General features: G+C 40.8%; 1 protein-coding gene across 2 annotated transcripts in view; it reads right to left on the bottom strand.

Moving 5' to 3' along the window:
* The window catches only part of LDLRAD3 (low density lipoprotein receptor class A domain containing 3), a 109,290-nt gene that overhangs the window by 74,918 nt on the left and 14,468 nt on the right, over nt 1-19,904 (bottom strand). For both annotated transcript variants that reach the window (XR_004357780.1, XM_032691998.1), the window contains exon 2: nt 292-438. Coding sequence is in view for 1 of the 2 variants with exons in the window: in XM_032691998.1 (XP_032547889.1) it covers nt 292-438 (147 nt within the window). In the remaining variant the exon portion in view is untranslated. The remainder of the gene's footprint in view (nt 1-291; nt 439-19,904) is intronic.

Here is a 19,904-nt window from a genome sequence, read left to right as displayed (position 1 = left end):
GGAAAGTTAATGATATCTTGGAAGCGTCCTGGGAAAGGTAAGCTTCCTATAAATTCAGTTTAAGTGTAATGAAAACCTCTGTAAAGCATACACGTAAAGAAACTATGTTGGATACCAAAGAACCTTAAAGACCTGAAATAATAAAGCCTGTGCATTTTTTTCTAACAAGATCTAAATTAAACTGGCATCAGTTGTTACTTCCCTAACACACACTAGAGAACACACCAGTAACACTACTTAGCCAAGCCTTGTGATATAAAGCATGTTAAGGTCACAGCAATGGTCACTTACGGCATTCCTTCTCATCACTGTCATCAAAGCAGTCTGGCAGCCCATCACACTGCCAGGACCCTGGGATACAGCGTCCATTACTGCACATGAAGTTTCCAGGAATGTTGCATTCATTTGTGAAGTTATTCCCAGGCAACAGTTGGCTGTCTGCGACAAATGAAAGAGAGGTAAGTTTACAGACGATTTTAACAAAGGCAACAAAAGCAGTCTCTGAGCAAGCTGTTTCAGAGGTTGAATGGAGATGAAACATGGATCTTGATCCTAGTTATTTTGTCATTATCCTATCAGCATCCCGAGCATGGTACTTTGGTAGCACTTTTTTTTTCCTAAATTATCATTTTACTTGTTCTTCATTCTCACACTCCATTTTGCAGATTTCCCTCCTGCTATTTTCTTTCTAGGAACGTACATGCAGCCTTCTATGTATACTCAAGTCAAAGCAAAATTTGTTTAAAAAAAAAAATCTCTTCTACACATGGTCAGTCTAAAGAAAAATAAAACAGATGAGGCCACACGAACTCAGCCCTATAGTCCCTTGCTTTTGTCAGATTAGTACTTAAATGGCAGAATACTTTGTTATTGCTGTTGCTACCCAAGGGCTATGCACTAGGTAATACACTGCATAATTCATGATAGGTTTTCAATTAAGTTTTAAACATAGCGCTGCTGATCAAAGTTAGAATTGAGCTTCTTAGTGTTAATACAGTCCCCTGACATACATCTGTCCACAGGCAAGTAAGGCATTTGGCCAACTGGTGGGGGGTCAGTAGCAGGATACTGGAGATAAGAGAACAGTGAAAGAGAGAAATCTAGAGATTTGCCTTCAAGGTTAAACACAGCTCTGATCAGTCATTTTAATCTACTGTTTTTCTCACTTAGTGCATTTTTTCTGGAACGCAGATATCACAGAAACACAAACTTCAGTGAAGGAAGACAATGACAGTGGTTTCAATAAGCACCAAAATGGCATCACCTGTTGCTAAGAGGAGGGAAAGCTACAAGACAAGGCAGAGAATGGGAGAACTTGATCAGGCAAAAAATCAGAAATACAAACCTTTCCCAGGTAAGGTGGAGTTGTCACAAAAATATGTCCCTCTCCCCCCCAGCCAGCCTACCTACCTTCATTGTTCAAAACCAGAAAGAACAAATTAAGCTGACACAAAGCTTAACCATTTACTTCTCATTTACCTATTTTGAGGATAACCACATTACTTTTGGAACTCAAGGGGAGTGGTAGAGCTGCAGTTCCCTCCACTGCCCCCCCTACACCAGCTTGCTTCCTATTGCTCTTGGAGTCCAACTCCTTCCTCTCCCCAGGAAGGCCTGAACACCAAGGGCAAGGAAAACACTACTAACACAGCATGGTGAGTGTCCCACTCTTCAGTCCTGCACAGGGCACAGAGCAGATCACAACTGCCAGGATCAGCAGTTTAGGGAATACCCCTTCCTAGCTCATTCCTGCAGTCCCAGGGAGGAATCTGCTTTGTACGGGCATCTTTGGAGAACTCATCTGCCAAAATAACAAGCTTTATAGCATGATCAGAGCATGAGGCTTTCTAGAAACTCTTGAATCAGCCAAATGATTCCCTTCCTTCCCCAGAGCGTTTCAAAATGCTCCATCTCTGACACAGGCAAAACTGCTAAGTTTCACATCGCTATTTCAAAGGACACGATAGGAATGCTTCAGGGAGGTAGTTTCTTTAAGCCTATGTCTGCCCCAAACAATGTATTTCCTCCCAAATGTTATTTCTTGCAAATGGCTGATTCTCCTGGGGATGTTTCAAGAATCTGCCAGAACAGTGCAGATGCCTTAGCAGAAATCTGCCCTAAGCTGTTAAAAGACAAGGTAACTTGGAAAAAACAAAAAGGTGGAAATAAGGTCTTTTGAGGCAGGGGGGCAATCCGAGCCAGTGGCCACACATCCAGAGCCACTCATAAGTCTCCTGCTTAAAGAAAGAGTGAAAGCCACCAAAAAGCATGCCCAGGCATGCAGCTGGAAATTAGATGTCTTTTAGCAGCTTCACTCAAACCTCAGTTTCATTCCCTGCATCACTCGAAAAGCAACAGCTTTCCTCTCCACACTATTACAACCTACAGCACTCTGGAACAAGCTCAGCTCCAGCCCAGTCAGGCAGGGCCTTCACTGCTCCCAGCAGCTCCTGGAGAAATGCTATACCCAACTCTGCCTCATGCCCTAGACCCTAAATTTAAATCAGCAATAGCAACAGTCTGTCCTTGGATACTCCTACCATGGAACACTGAACAGATATCTATCAATAACCACTGCCAGGCTACTACTGCCTTACAGCCACCACTGTTAACTAAGTTCCGCAGTTCTGTGTTCAATCAGCAAGGGCTTTTTTGTTGTTTATGGTGTTTTTCCCCTTACAACAGTAATGGAACACATTCAGATCAGTCTTTGTACCCTTGATGTGTACCTGGTAAGTAACGACCAAACAAAAATCACCACACTCAAACAGCTACAGGGTGAAATATGGAAAGATATGACAGAGGTGAGATATCTGGGTATTCTTTGCAATGTAAAGGTTCAGTCAATATAGCATATATCAAATTAGTTATAAAGCCTCTAAGAGCTTCAAGAGCAGAATATAACTCCCTTCTCTATCGTCCCCACGATAAATAGCTTTCAGGTCAGTAGGGTACCACTGTAAGACTTTCCTGATAACAGTCATAACTTTTATTAGAATTTACAAGTTTTGAGATACTACAAAACTGAAATGTCCTAAGAATAAATCTCTGATATAAAACAGAGCTTTTCCAAGCTTGACAAGAGAATTGGAAATTACCAAGGCTTTTGCCCTCTCAGAATCTAAGCAACCAGGCAGTACATTTTGGCAGCAACATCAAAAAGATGCCAATCTCATGGCATCTCTCTCTGTTGCTTTGCACTACCTTCTTGTCTAACCTGATACTTATGCCTCTCAACCAACCCGCTCCACTTCCACACAGAAGCAGCAGTTACCCAAAATCAGAAATCCTGCTGTGAACACTTAAGTGTGACTTCTTCATGACTTAGGCAAGTTGCTAGATAAGAACCAACACCACATCCCACAGCTACCTGCTCCAAGCACAGAACTGTCTTCTCCCACCAAGTATCACGATGTTCCTGAGAGAAAACAACTGGATGCATCTCAAGCACTTTAACACTTCCTTGTCAGATCTACTGATGTTATCTTGCCTTAGAAGCTTTAGCCATGATGTCCACACTCCTTTAATGAAAAAATTTAGACCAAGCTATGTAATTTTGGAAATTTCTAGAGTTTCAAAAAGCAAAAAAAACACAAACAAGAAACTATCCCCCCTAAAAAGTGCTATCAAGTCTCTGTTACTTTTAACAACTCCTTTAAATAAATGCCATACTTCTATCCTATTAACTTGAAGCAACAATCCAGGAGCACGTAAAAATTTTATTTGTTACCCAGTAAGTTGTTTGTTTATAGGATTTCCTTTGTTATACAAATAAATTTATCCTCAATGTTCTTTTAAAGCAAGGATGTATTACTAACTCTTTCACCAAACAGGAAACAAAAGATAGAGGCAGATCAAGTTACTTGCAGACAGCCCTACACAAGCTTTGCTGCAGAATGGGAACACAGGAACTCTGACTCAATCCAGTTTTAAAGCAACAGATATTTCTCTTAAAACATGACCTTCATCAGCTGCTAGGAGAGTTGCATGTTACAGACAGCAACTTGAGAGTCACAGTCAACACATCTAGAAACTTGTTTCATGTATTACTCCATGCCCAAAAAATCCACTGGTGGATAAAGAACTGTCAAAACAATGGTACATGTGGAACTGTTTTAAATTGTATTGCTCCTTTCTCTTCCCTCACTGTGCAGGTCTCTTCTAATGGATTTAAAATGATCCTCAAAGAAATCCTCTGTGCAATCATCATCTCCCAACCCTGCCCACTCAGCACACAGCCCATTGCACGACTCTGGGATTTGTGCACACACAAGGAGGAGCGCTGTTACAGACACACACAAGACAGACATGACAAGGACCAAACCAGATCATCTTGTTCGGTTTTATAACAAGGTCCATAAAGATGTCAGGTTTTGTGTAGCCAACTTGCTGCACTGCCTGTTGGCAGGGGCAGAAATTCCTTCAATCTGGCAGAGCTGGCTTTCCAATAGCTGACATATTTACCCTGCAGCCTCTTTGACTAATTTTGAATTCAACCCAAATATGAGATACACGGATGTGTTCAGTTAAGTAAAGGAGGAAGGAAAGAAGAGGAAAGCAGTCCATTTTCACTGCAACACATTGCTCACTTTAAGCAGCATACCATCTGGGTGAATAAAAAAAAAAAGAACTCATGTTTCACCGTGAAGGGGACCGAGTAAGGAAAATCAATCTGTTTTAGCAGTCGCTTTCAAAAATGTTACCATTTAAATATTTAATATTCCCTGAAAAAGAATCAGAGAAAAATAAATAAAAGGACAAGTCATACTGAGCAAACACTTTACACTGTATTAAGAAAGCAAGTCAAGGATATCTTTCATAAAACCATATTTTACCTGAAAGCACTCCAGAGAATTGTGCACATTACAGAACAGATCACTACTGATAACACAGCTGCCTTTTTATCAGAAACTATAATCAGTAAGAACAGGCAGTCACCCTGGCCAAGAAGGTTTTGAGGAAGAAATACAAGACACTTATGTGTTCGACACCCTCATGAACAACGCCAGTAGCTTCAGCCTCTTGGCAAAAAGGATCTATCACTAAGGATGAACCACGAGCTCTTCACCACCAAACTTTTGGCATGTACTTTGCAGGAATCATGGGATCTTCACTGGATACTTTCAATGGATCACTGCTTAAAGTTTTTCACATGTGAAGAGAATTATTTTGATCCAGGCTGGTACGTAGCTGTTAGGCTGAAGGGTTACTCATGATACTTTCCTGTCATGTGATGTATGCATTACACTTCATACTTGAATTCATTTTTTCTTTCTGCTTAAACCCTCGCCAGGTTTGACTTAAGCATATCAGAAATCCATTCTACCTGTACTGAAATCTGCAACATGTTGTGAAAACAAAAGGAGAGAGACTAGAGCAAGTCAGTAGCTGGAATTTGCAGCCATTAAGATGGCATCAAAACGATATATTTTCAATACACATCATAACTAAAGAAAAGCGAGCAATATCAGCAGACTTGAACAAACACTTTTTGATCTTCCTCCATCATCTTAAAAGACTGCAAATAAGTGGCACTAAGTGACTGGTAGGCTATTTCAGGATTTGATTCCTCAGAGAATGCAAAACTATTGCCAAATGCTTACATTCAGGTCCAGATGCTTCTGTAAATTTAGCCACTAAGGACAGATGTTTCTTATCCTACTTCTTTATGTTGACGTGAAGCATCTGACTCACTCCACATCTACTCTGTAGAGATCTACTAATGCAGGTGATGCACCCAGAAGAGGAATTCAAAAGCTGAGCATGAAGAAACTCGAAACATTATGCCTTGCCTATAAACTTCAGTTTAAAATGTGCATGCACAAACTTCACTGGCAAAAGAAGTACATTGTCAGCAAGATAACACCAGCAGAATTAAGGTAGACTTGGCTTAACACTCACTACACTGAAACAGAAGGCAGAGACGATTTGTGCTTATAGGAAACATCAAAGTCAGTTCTTGTGCAGCCACCCAAAGAGACTGGCAACAAACTTGCTCAACCTCTTTTCTACACTAATGCACACCCACTAGTTTTCAGGAAAGAGGAAGGTGTCCGTACTGAATTCAAGCATGCAGGGCATACGAAGACCACTCATTAACAGCACCAAAAAGGTAAGGAAAATACACCAATGAGGACGAAGTGTACTCTCCATATCTTAAATAAACACCTTTCACATTACCCAAAAAGTTGTTTGCAGCTGCATGCTCCTAAGCGTATCATGTCAGTTCCCATAAATCTTTGTCCTCAGTTTGCTTTGCTTTCCTATGCACTGCTGCAAAAGTATCTTGCCAGAACAGAAGAGAAGCATGCCAGTGCACATTCAGGCTGGCTTTGGGAAGCAAAGAATAAGACAAGCTCTCTCTTGCTCTGCTGTGAAGCCTCTGAGAACACCTAAGCCATCTACCACAAGTGAAGGACACCTGCCAGTGATTATCTGACAACTTAAATCCTCTTGAACAGTTTTAATCCCTATCCTCCCCATCCTCATTTAAACTGCCTCATGATTACATTGCTTATGCTATATCAGAAGTTATGAGGGCTATTTGTAAAGGCAGACTGATAGTCCCACTGCAATATAACGGCTCAAAAATGTTTCTTCACTGAAAGCAGCAGATAAATTAGTGATTATTTACGGAACTGCTCACTGATTAGGTTCGACTTCCCCTCCCTCAGTTTTTCAACCACTATCCGTGAGATGCAATATATTTGGTATCCAGCATTTTCCAGATTTAAAATGGATCAGTCCTAGCCAAAAGATCAGAAACTCCTGCACTTACTTCAGATTAAATACTAAATATTACTGAGGCAAGTCAAAGCCAATGGGAAACCCCTTTTTTTAAAGCACTAAAAAAGTATAGCTTCTTTCAATTAAGACAGAAAAACTATTGTGGCAGGGGACACTGACCACTGTCTCATGCCCATCATTCACCCATTAATTCCTCACAGCAAAAGCTGCCTTTATTGAACTGGAGATCAATTAATACATCATGGTCCCCACTATAAATAACACAACATGCACCGAATAAATATCTTTTGCTCACTATCTTACAGCCTCAGTTGAAGTAATTGGCACATTCCCTATAGTAGATGGCTGCATTACAGCACTTAGCCATGCAAGTGCCTTAATTAAACATAATCTTCTAAACCATTCCCTAATAAACAACCATTTGCTTTTTCCTTGCAACAACATGTGCAGAAGTGAGCCGAGGTGAACAGGCTTACTTTAATCCTGCAGCCTCCATGGCTGGATTCTATATTTGGGGAACAGGGCATTTCACTAAAGCTTTCACATTTGCTTGTCTCAGCAGCAGTGCAGCTGCTTGAGTACACACCAAAAATACATCTCCCCTAGGTCTGTGGGCTCAGCACAGTTAGTGTGGTGGAAGAGAAACAGGTTATGGGCCATTAACACTGCAGAGTGAACACAGCTCCAAACTACAGGTTTAAGCAGAAAAAGGAGGTAAAGGGGAGGAGGAAGGAATAGTTTAGATTACTGAAGTGGGTGAATCTTGAAAGAGAAGCATTCCTCAGCAAGAACATCAAATGGAGATTATATGCTGTTCTTATCCCAGCTAAAGCTACCCAGATTGCTTCCTTAAAGAAGAAGGAAAGACAAAAACATCTTATTTTTAATACCTTTGAAGGATACCAACCATACCAAGTTTTAACAAGGGTAAGTGCTGAATTCTGCACCTGGGACAGGGTAACCCTGGATGTAGAGACAGACCTGGGAACAAGACACTGGAGGGCAACACTGCCGAAAGGAACCTGGGGGTCCTGGTCGATGGCAAGTTGAATATGAGTCAGCAGTGCCCCGGCAGCCAGGAGGGCCAACCACGTCCCGAGGGGCATCAGGCAAAGCATCTCCAGCCAGGAGAGGGAGGTGATTGTCCTACTCTGCTCTGCACTGGTGTTGCCTCACTGCGTGCAGTTTTAGGCACCTCAATATAAGAAAGAGTGAAGAGTGTCCAAAGGAGGGCAATTAAGATGGTGAAAGGCCTGGAGGGGAAGCTGTATGAGGAGCAGCTGAGGTCACTTGGTCTGTTCAGCCTGAAGAAGGAGACTGAGGGGAGACCTCGTTGCAGTTACAACTTCCTCACAAGAAGAAGCAGAGGGACAGACACCAATCTCTTCACTGTTGTGACCAGTGACAGGACTCAAGGAAACTTCATGAAGCTGAGTCAGAGGAAGTTTAGGTCAGATATCAGGAAAAGGTTTTCACTAAAAAGATGGCTGAGCACTGGAACAGGCTCCTCAGGGAAGTGGTCACAGCACCAAGCCTGACAGAGTTCATGTTTGGACAACGCTCTCAGGCACATGGTGGGATTCCTGGGATGTCCTGTGCAGGGCCAGGAGTTGAACTCAATGATCCTTGTAGGTCCCTTCCAACTCAGCATGTTCTATGATTCTATGACATGCTGCTATAACATCACCCTGAGGAAAACATTATTTCTGTCTTCACTAACAGACAAAAGGATCTTTGCACAATAACACAGAAGACCTACAACATCTTGGGGCAGAATTTAGATTTCATTATCCCGGTATCTGCTTTAGCAATACACTTGCAACGAGGAGTCAAACAGGAATGTTTGCATCAAACAGCTGTAACTAAGGAAAATTAAATGGGGAGTAGGGGTAAAGGAGGAGATAACAAGTTCATGTGTCCCATCGCACTACTCTCCCGAAAACCAGGCCAAGCTGACATTCTGCCTGGAAAATACTGAGATCATGCCTGAACTGTGGCAGCAGCAAGACTGACTCTGATTCATTCAGTATCAAATTTAAAGGAATACCATACAACAATCAAAGTGATAAAAAAAAAAATCCATTTAACAAGTGCTGTGGGGTGGTTTTGTATTTCTAACAATTGGGAGGGGCTAGGTTTAAGTTTTCTCACATGATACTCCATTTCAATAAAAAACTTACCTACCATTATTAAGTTTTCTAATCACAAAATCAGAACATTTGCTTTCAAAGATCAAAGGTTTTAAATTGCTCTTTGAGACTTGTTTCTGCAAGGACTTTTTTTTGCTCTATGCAGATGCAAAAGGTCATAAAAGGCTGCCATTAACCACATTTTCTTGCTTAAAAACATGTACTGAATTACCTGCACTTAGGGGCCTTCAGAGACAATGGGTTAGCAAACTCTGGGATGTTCAGCCTCACTAGCTGGGCAAATTCTTTTAGGTCTTAAACACAATGTAAGAAAAATCCCACAGTTGTTCTGTCTGGAGAAAACAACTGATTTCATTATTAGTTTATTTCTCCACATGCAAGCGGTACTTCAAGCTGTTGTGTCATACAACGACCACTTAAAGCGCCGCTCAAATGAGAAGTAATCACAAGGACTGACAGCAATCAAAGCAGTCAGCTGTGAGGCTGTGAAAGTCAGTGTTAATTCTCTGAAAAAAATAATTCTGTATTGTCAGTTGCTCTAGGACCATTTCACTATGGTAGCAGTTACAGTATGCCATAACTTACAGGCATAAAAAACACGGAAGTCCTTTGGAGTTGGTAGCTGATACTGGACACATTACCCCTCTTTACATCCCAGCATACAGAAACAACAATGCCCAAATATGCAGCCGTACAAAAACATGGAAGGGGAGCACCTCAAAAAGGAAGAATGCTAATCTCACCCCTCAGCAGGATGTTAAGGAGTTATCATTTTGCCCCTTCTCCAGTAAGTAGTCACTCAGCACTTATAGGAATATTTAGTATTTCTGTAGTCTTATGTCCCACCACACACCTAGAATCAACCTCTGCAAGCAAATGCAGTTTAAGCAAGAGCTACATGTTACAGAAAGAGAAAAACAAAAAGCTCCCAAACAAACTATAAAGAGAAATTATTAACTGATAGGCAAAAGAACGTTTCCGCCAGTGAGGAAAAAAAAGCCCAACCAAATAAAGAGACAACCTCTGCTCCTCCAGAGACCTTAGAGTCCAAATCCATATAATGATGACAGATCAGGGACAGAAGCACTACGTCAAACTACCTGCTGCTTTTTGTACATAGCTTTGATCAGCTAAAGGTGCATGTCCGCAACAGCTGAAGCTGACACAAATCAGCCCCATCTTTCTTCAACCCTGGCTATAAATTCCTGTCTTCCCTCACTACTGTCTTATTGCATAAACTCCACCACAGGTGAGCAGCAAGCTTTAAAAAAAGTTAATCTAAGAGCCTGTAGTTCTCAGTGCTGTCTGAATCAACTCATCACAAAGTTTCAAGAGCATCTGCCATCACAGAAGAGAGAGAAAGGAACGTACATGCCCCCCCCAGATTAAGAACAAGACAAGGACTGTAGTCTTTTCTCAGGCTAAACCAGATAACCTAAAACACTCCTGCCATTTCCAACTCCAGCAGACATCACTTAGACTCATAAAGTTGCTTGTCCTTAACAACTATGCCACAATTGCTTCTTTAAGCAGCAAAGCAAAGTTTTTAAGAGCACTAATTTGTCTTGATAACTGTATATCAAAGTTTTTCCCCTTTCCAGTAAGGAAAGCTGCATGTCAGAACCAGACATGCCATGCTGTGTCCCAGCAAACATGTAAACAGTGAAGGCTGGTATCCCATTCCAACATCTTACTGCTGTTAAGGAAATGTTCCTGCCTGATCACCCAGGAATCACTCTGGGAGTCACACTCCCATCACCAGACACTTTTACTGTTGGGACACAGGTGGCTCCAGTAACCCACTTGTCTCTCTACACGTCCCACTCACACAGTCAGACAAGGTTTCCTTACTGGATTGACCCAGGATTTCCCACAGCAGAGTCCTAAACCCCTGGTTCCTTTAAGTAATTTAATCATGGTGCATAACACAAAACTAGCTTGAGCTGGTGCCTCCGGGGAGGTACCCCGAGCAGAGGAATCCCTGGGCTTTTATTCCCTCACAGTCTGTTCTCCCTGATAGTCTGGGGTCTTCCTGCTGAGTCCTCATCTCCTGCTATGTCTCCCAGTGTCCAGTCAGGTCCTTGTGCCCTTTGATGTGCAAAGGGTTCAGTGCCAGGTCACAGTCCCTTGCCTGGGGCTCCCACCGTCTCTCCCTACCCAGGGAACAACCTGCAGCTCCCACTGCATCTGCACACTCAGCTACCTGCTCTAAATGTATTCCTCAACACTGGCAAATGACCATTTCACAGGTGTGCTAAAGACAGAATGTGCAGGGCTCTGAAAGCAAACTCACTGTGTAGGCATGGTGGAGAAAACAAACCAAGATGAAGTTATGGTAATGGTATCTTCCCAATGACAGAGATGGTAGAGATATCTTCCCATCTAGAGAGTTTGCATTTAGGATCTGACTGCATGTCAGTATAGCACATCAGGAGGGGAAAGTAAGCTGTGGTACTGGTAACAAGGGTAGAACTTGGACTCTCTGACTACATGAAAAGGTCACACCTTGAAAAAAGCATGCAAGACACAGCTGTGATGTGAGGCTCCACAGAGGAATCAAGTCCAAGAAAGGCCAGGATACAAGACAGAGTAACAAAACAAAACATCAACAATGTCCTTAACAATAAAGAAAAAAACTCATAACCTCTCACTCAACAACACTGAGCTAATTTCCAAGCGTGAGGAGATTGATGACAGATAACCATGATTTTAATCTAGACAAGACACAGATCTGAAGACTTCCCTACCCTAGGAAGGCAACTCAGTTCTTGCTTTGAAGTCCTGCCCTAAGAACAAAAAACAAGGAGACCAGAAACCTCCCTCATGAGGCTCCTAAAAAAATCTGGAAGAGGAACAAGAATGTTTTTCCAAACAATACACTGCAGCAACAGTTAAAATTAGGAGAAGAATTACCAGAAAACAATCAGAGTCAAGGAAAGGCAACAGCTCAAGAAAAGGAAAGTGACTGTACTAGGTGCTAGTGACAGCACATAGCCAGTGAAGATGGGATTACTATTCTTAAACAGAAACATTACCTGGCAATAGACGATAACCTCTTCAAATTGGAATGCAAATCCAACAAAGAGATAAGACTGAAAAGAGGGCATACATGAAGATCATGTGAGTTGAGTGACAAAACATGATCCAAAGAAAACTTATAGAACTCAATCTTTTAAGAGGAAAGGCAACTCATTCCTCACCAGCTGCAATCTTAATGCAGAACTGGACACTGCTAGAAAAAACAATTTCAACATAACAAGCTAAAACAGAGCCTTGATTTCAGAAGATCACCAGGTTGGGTTACAATCAGCCAATTTTCATCCATGAAAACATGACAAGCCATGGGGAGGCCACGGCAACACCCTTTAAACTGTTCAGGACCTCACACCACTCTCCCAGTATTTTGTAGATCACTGCTAACATACCGGTCCAATTCACCAGTGACCAGCACACACATCTCTTCAAATGTAATGCCCTAGGTCTATTTGAAGAGATTTTACCGTTACTTTGGAGTTCAGAATTTTCTTTTTATAGAAGACTGCATATTTGCCCTTTTCCTGTAGCTCTGGTCACACGTACTCCACTAGGCAAGCCTCAAAGAGAGTTACATGGGGGCAGAGGATGGGGCTCAGAAATGACAGATGTATACAAGTAATGGTTATTTATCTGAAGTTGGAAATTTCCCATAATCACTACCAGAGACCTAGAAAATAATCACTTCAAGTGAAAAATAACAGTTTTTATAACCACTTACTTAAAGTGTGATTTTCTCCCATTCAAACTGAGCTCTTTGATGTGCTTCATGCAGTTATAATAAAAATTTATACAGAAGATAAAGTGACTCAGTGTTTGCTGCACGGATTAGATTGCTGCTGCTTTCTGTAAGCAAAGCAAAACCAGAAAAATAAGTGGCATTTGCATTTTGTCAATAGGAAACATGCTGTTAGGAAGATATATGGCAGGGATTATATTGAAGTGAGGGGCTCATTCTTTTCACAGGAGTTTAGTTTCACCTTATCTGCACTTACTCATTGTACCAGAAGGCACAGCCAAGAGCAATGATGTTGTTCCATTGCACAGAATGAATACAGTGCCTCCACACAGAGAGGACATTAATGCGGGGTGCACAGTGTGGGTGTGCAATCTTACTGCAAGGCACTGGTGACAGATTCTTTCCAGAAAATACTACCACAGCAAGATACCATCCACATACCACATATTCCAAACTGCTTTCAAGCTAGTGGTAAAATCAGGGGGTTGATTGCAATATAGGTAATCTTGGATTTCGGTTTTTTCAACAGTTGCTTCGTTTAACAGCACAGTGAAGAGTGAAGAATACTGGAATGAAGATAGACAGAGGAAGATTTAGCAAAAGGCAGAAAAACTTCTCATGTGTGCATGAGAAAAATGAAGTTTCCCCAGGAGCTGTGGAAGCACCTCTGGTCAGGGTGTCTGAAAGGGCCACACAAGGAACAGTCTAGAATTTAGTCTAAGTGGTGTACCAGCTTTCTTCCTTTTCCCAATTTTTGTTTCTCTTTCAACTTCTGATATTCTGTTTCCTTTACTTCTTAAAATCCTCTGAACAGGTTCTAAAAAAAAAAAAAAAAAAAGTAGCACCTGCTTTTTTAGAACTCTATCCTGTCTCAAAAGAAAAAAGTAAGTTATGCCACCCTACTCAAAGTGCCCGAGAGACAATAAGTCTCAACAAGAAGCTTCCCAGTACACTCCAGTTAAGAAAGAATAAGCATTTATATACTTCAGCCCCTAATCCAAATATTTTGGGTGTTTTACTTAAGCCTCCTGCAGCTTCCAAACCTGGATGTGTTTTACTCAGATGAGTCAATCCCAGGAACTAACTCTGAGCTAACAAAAATTAGTAAGTTTCTGGTTAAATACAAAACCACTCTTGCCTTTTAAAGCTTCATTCAACATTTTTTGCATCAGGTATTCTTCCACTAAGCCAAATCAAAACTCAGGAGACCTCTAAAACTTTGCTGTAACCCTATGCATCATTTTTGTGGTAAAACAAACGGAAAACTCCCCATTCCTCCTAGCATCCATCATATTTATGTATGCTACAAAGTGTACTTTCTGAAGAAGATGGGGCAAAGATGTGTCCAGACAGAGAGCCCCAAACTGACAAATGCTGGGAGGGCTGCAGAGCAAACAAGGGCTGGGCAATCACCTACAGAGTCGCACAGATGGGGATCAGAAGAAACAGAGATCATCTCAGGAAATGCATGAAAACTTTCATAACAAAACAAAAATCATAATATCTCAGTAAACCAGAGAATTCAAGATGCCCAGGCAAAAGACATGTATTTTACCTATTCAGTAATAATTTTTTGATTCTCAAAGTTCATATTACTTGGTTCCAAGGCAGGATACATTTGTTTTCACACAAAACCCAACCCAAAACTTAGGATGCACTAAGTTCATAAATTTGCCAATCTTTTTTCCAAGCTTCTTGAAAAGCAAATATTACTACTGCAGTGGCACCTGAGACTGGCCACAAGGTTCTTCAGTGCCTTCATAAGCAGTAATGAAACAGCAGTTCCAGCATGCTGCCATTAAGGGTTAATTTTAATTTTGAGTCTTGTTGGCTTAGTTGGCTATTCCCATAAATACTAACCCAGCAGATATAATTGCAAAGCAGGTATATTTGGCTCCAGTCACTCTTCCAACTTAGCAGCAACTAACATTTGAAAATTGCAGGGTGTAAATTTAGCATAGTGGGTCTCACACATTATGTTTTTACTGGTGGAGACTGTATTTGATTAATGAGAATTAAAAGAAAGATATCACACCTTATGAAAGCTTGTCTATTTTCTTCCTCAAATCTCTGGAAAGAAACAAGAAAAATCAAACTGTTTTGACTTGATAATGACAAAGACAGTGCAGCTCAAAACTATGCATTTCTGTGCTTCAACAGTAATTTTTTTCAAGTTGATGAGTAGAGAATTGCTAGTGCCAAGCAATGCCAAGACTTCTGCCAAGCAGCTATCAAATCTAGGTAAGACGACAAAGCAAGAAGGGACATCTTTGGAATACAAGGACAACTTGAACATATTTTCTCTGTAACAACCATGTTCAACTGGCTGGCTCTAACTGACTCTCCACTACTACTCACACATTTGCACCTTCCTTTCTGTCCTTCCCACACATTCCAAGAAGTTCATAAGACAGTGAAAACTCTATGTAACAGATATTTTTAAGGACACTTTGGTAGGTAAAACAAGAGTGCTAGACTGACAGCCACTGCCATCAAAAGAGACTAGTAGTATAAGGCAGACAGGCATTAGTCAAGGTTTCTCCTACTTCACTGAAGTGTGCAACGAGCAGCAACAACACAAAGCAGCCTCCGGCCTTGACATTTCCATGAGCCAGTGTGTCAGTGCATCTGATGTTATGACAACTCTAATATTCCTTGGCAGAACAATGTCTCAACCCACTCGCAGTCCATACTGGCTGCTGCTCATTTGGGTTTAGATTTTGTAACCAAATACCTAAGCAGACTTACTCCAGACTTACTAAGATGTCCAATCTTTCAGCACCAGAGCCACTGCCACATATGCCCTCTCTTTAAATAAAAAGGTCCATATTTAAAAGAACAGGAATCTTGCTGAACATTCAAAACTCGTTTTTCTCCTGGAGAAATCTGAATTGAAAACACTTGGGAACAATGAAGATCTTAAAAAGGCACCCAAGATTCTTAACAGACTCATTTCTCTAATTTTGATTCCCAGTTACTGCAATGATTTCTACCTTTCTTAAAAGTCAAGCTGACACATTTTGTTCAGATCTTCTGTCAAAGAGCTGCAGTCACAGCTCCCACCTTCCCAGTTGGAAAGCCCAGTAAACTGCAATCATCCATACACTGAGGTTTTTTCTCTGAACCTACTTCCGTAAGAGGTAAGAGAGCTCTGAGGTAAGAGAGCTATAACTCTGGAAAATTAATTAAACACTTCAGAAAGATCTTATGTACTTTGCATCAGAAAAGATGCAAAGTAAATGGGAAAAAAATAAATTAAAAGAGAGCAAAGACTTTTCTTCTACAAAACAAGTAGGAGGGGGCTTGTATTTAACACAATTATCTTCCCTAAATTTTCCCTTCAGTTTTATTTCCCAATACTGGCAAGTTACTGGAGTATGTGGAGATCTGTACTTATGCACAAAAATCACTCTCACAAAAGCAAAAAATATTTGGTCACGACAAATCCTGTGCTTACATCATACAGACCACGAACTTGGAACCACTTTTAATCTTTTTATTACAAACAAAAAGAAATGTCACTATGCTTCAAGATGTTTCCAAAAAAAAGGGTGCTTTCGTCTTTATTAGCACTAATGCTTAGTGCCACCCTGTCACAGCAATTCAACAGGATAGCTATACCATCCTGTTAGCAGGAGACATTACACATTAGCAGAAAACAATAAGCCATACTGTCTGGGACCCAGGATAAGCACCATCATGAGACTGGTGATGTCACTGGATAACCTGTGACCTCATATATTATACAATATATCAAGCTGTTCTGTTTTCAGAGACCCCCATGCAAGTGCCTCCCAGACCGAATCATTGCAGGCAGACCTTTGTTCATCAGTATGTAAGAGGATGCTCATCATTCATTGTAACATAAAAGTAAACTCCTTGCATTCAAGAAGTAGAAGAACTGAGTTTCGTGAAAGACATCGACAACTCAGTCACATTCTCCTCTTCAAGTCTGGAAGAAAACCTCATACTGCTTCATGTGGAACAAGACTCCTGTGACCCTACGGACTAGCCTAGACGAAAGAGGATAGCTGACAGTCAGGAGAGACTTCCTTCAGAATATTTCATCCATAATTTAGCTGTTAACAACCATGTAACTGGAGTGGCTGCAGGAAAAATTAACTGCTATAGTGAAAGTGCTTATCTTTAATTGTGTTTGCTTTCTACTTAAGCAACAGGGCTTTTCTTCAAGGGTTAGCCCCTTTGGAAAAGAAAAAAGGTATGAAGCTCAACTAATAAATACACTTGCTTTAACTTCCTTTTTAATCACTCAAAAAAGGCTGAACATGATTACTATATGTCTTTTCCACTTTGGTCAGCTCCTATGCAATTCATTTTCACATATTCCATCACAATACAGTTTATAACATAGCAAAGACCTATTTATGCCCTTGTTGCTTCACTGCAAGTTTTGCATACGGGTGTTTCTGATTCAGGCAGCTAACACAAAAATAGTATTACTTTTGACCATGTACACTGAGCCATATTTTGTGAATTAGCTGAAAGTATAAAGGGAAAATTAAGACACAGGAAACACAATGTAATGCTAAAACTTGCCCAGGAGCCTAGCACCAAGCAACTTTGTTCTTTGTAAACACAAGCTGTTAAGTGTCCTAGACCATATTCCTGTTTCATACTCAAAACAGATAATGCGGCTCAGCCGGAAGCACTTAATTATCCATTAGCTCTTTGCACTATGGCTGTGTTTTCTCCAGATTTTCCAATAAATAAATTTAAAAGGAATACCCTTAAGTATTGACAGCATTACAGGTGACTGCACAAACAAACTTAACTGAAGTGTTACCACCACCAAATAACACTCGCTCATTCCATGTGTGAACTCTAAAGGTCACGTGAGAACGTCTTCAATGCAATATCCCAAACGCAGACATCCTCAAGCTGATGATGAAAGTTCTTGCTTCCTTTTGCCTTACACCATCACCAATGTTACTCATATGATGAGCAATGGTACAGAGTATCCTTCAGCAGCCTGGAAGCTCCATCCCAAAGGCAGGAAGACTTTCCACAGAGACTGCTACCAGCAAGGTAATTTTGCAGTTTCATTACTGTCATAATTTGAGGAGCCATTAAAAATTGTTCAGTGTATTGCAGAAAACTCTGTCCCTGGATGACATTCTTCATCACACTCAGACACAGCAGATTGTCACATCGATCACAGCGACTGCCAGAGACGGGTGACACCACAACTTTTCCAGCATGTCAACGTACCTTCAGAAGCACCCTGGCAGCAAGAAGCACATGCTAACAGAGATGCTTTGAGATCTAACACTTATTTAGCACAAAAAAAATTTGCACGGCAAGATGAAACCCACAGTAAAACTTCAAATGTAGAGACAGAATAAGCTTCCTTACCCCAAGTATCGCCCAACCAGAACACAAAACTCATTGTGACAGCGGAAACTGAAACCCAATTATTCCTTCTCCATAGGTCTGTCCAAGTCTTAATTCTTCCTCCTCTTGCACCAGTTTTATATCAGAGCTGCTCCACTGAAGCTCTTAGAATCTCCCCAGAGAAAAGCATAGAATCGAGCATTTTTTTTTGTGGAAAGGAAGGTTTAAGCCACGGCACTCAGACCTTAAAAACACTGTTTTCACTTTCTCAATTTGCTGCCTAGAAAGGTCTACAATAATTATTTCCTTGAGACATTAAAGATACCATTTAAGAACATAGTGTGCAGGTACATTACTGTGCAAAGCATCCTAGCTGTAACTCCTTCAAGTCAAAACTCTCAGTTTACTAACAACTCCTCCATGGAAAACCATTCACTCAGAGTAATAGTATCTTTTGTATCCTCCTCTTCCCCCAAAGAGAGGCAGAGTGACTATGGATAGAACAAAGTGCAGCATGCTGAAAAGATTAACTTCTTTCAGTTTTAATGACATTTCATAATTTGAAATTTCATTTTGAAACCAGCACTTTTTAAAGGAAGTTTGCTAACTGAAAGAACAATGCAGTAGTTTTTAGGGAATCCCACAAAGCAGCTGATGGACATTAACATTCCTTCTAGTCCAGTCCCTTTAATGAAGTTTAAAGACATCAGAACACCTTAAAACAAAACCAACAAAGGGTGGCTGAGCACTGGAGCGGGTTCCCCAGGGAAGTGGTCACAGCACCAAGCCTGACAGAGTTCAAGAAGCATTTGGACAACACTCTCAGGCACATGGTGTAATTCTTGGGGTTGTCCTGTGCAGAACCAGGAGCTGGACTTGATGCTTGTGGGGGCCTTTCAACTCAGTATATTCTGTTATCTCTGAGAACCAAGTTGTCAATTCATTTTTATACTCATAGTGGTTTAAAACAAAAAGTTAACACACTGAAACATATCCATTTAAGTTCTTTAAAGAATTAGGACACAAAGCCCCAAAAATGTACAAAAATAGTAACCAAATAATTCTTGATATGTGTTTAAGATAGAACTGAATCCATTTGGAAGTTATGTAGGTTCAGACCAAAAAAACCCAAAAACCCTCCACATCCACACCCACCCCAAAAAACCAAACTATACATTTCCCTTTTCCCATTTCCCTGATCAGAGGATACTATGATTAAAGTTCTGTTGTAGCTAATTACCTTTGGACCTTAACCTAAGAAAGCGGATGAAAGATGCTTGCAGCAGCCCTAGGGGATAGGCTATACAGACAAATGATTAGCCTTTCTCCACCTTTCATTTCTAGATATATGACACTGTAATAATGCACTGCTTTCTAATTTCTATTTTAGTTTGTATCTAGCACAGAACAGAGATTACCCTGTGCTAATAAAAATAAGCATCACATATTTTCCAGGACATCTATTTTAAAGTTCCCCTCTCTAATGTCCAGAAAAGACATATGTCCTACTCCACCCTGGGAGACTGGCAGCACTTACTTTTTTGCAATCAGGAAACACCGGAAGAACAACCTAATAATTCCAAATCCTTACCTCTGCTGATACGATTGAAAGTCTGTTGGTATCATTCCTCACATTAAAAAGCAAAACATATACAACTGTCATCCACTCCAAAACTATGTATTCCCACTATGATGGAAAACTATCAGAAATAACTCACGTGTAATTCAAAGTAGGGAGATAAAAGGGACAACAGAAACAGCCTTCTCAGACAAGCTTACAGACAACAGCATCAGAGAAAAGCAGCAGATCTTTAAGCACCAGCAAGAAGAAAAGACAGCAGTGTAGGAGTAGTCTCTCTATTTGAACAAATAAGATAAGCAGA

This window comes from Chiroxiphia lanceolata, chromosome 6 (assembly GCF_009829145.1).
Source record: "Chiroxiphia lanceolata isolate bChiLan1 chromosome 6, bChiLan1.pri, whole genome shotgun sequence".
NCBI lineage: Eukaryota > Metazoa > Chordata > Aves > Passeriformes > Pipridae > Chiroxiphia > Chiroxiphia lanceolata.
Note: the sequence above shows the minus strand (reverse complement) of the source record. Positions and strands in the feature narration are given on the sequence as shown.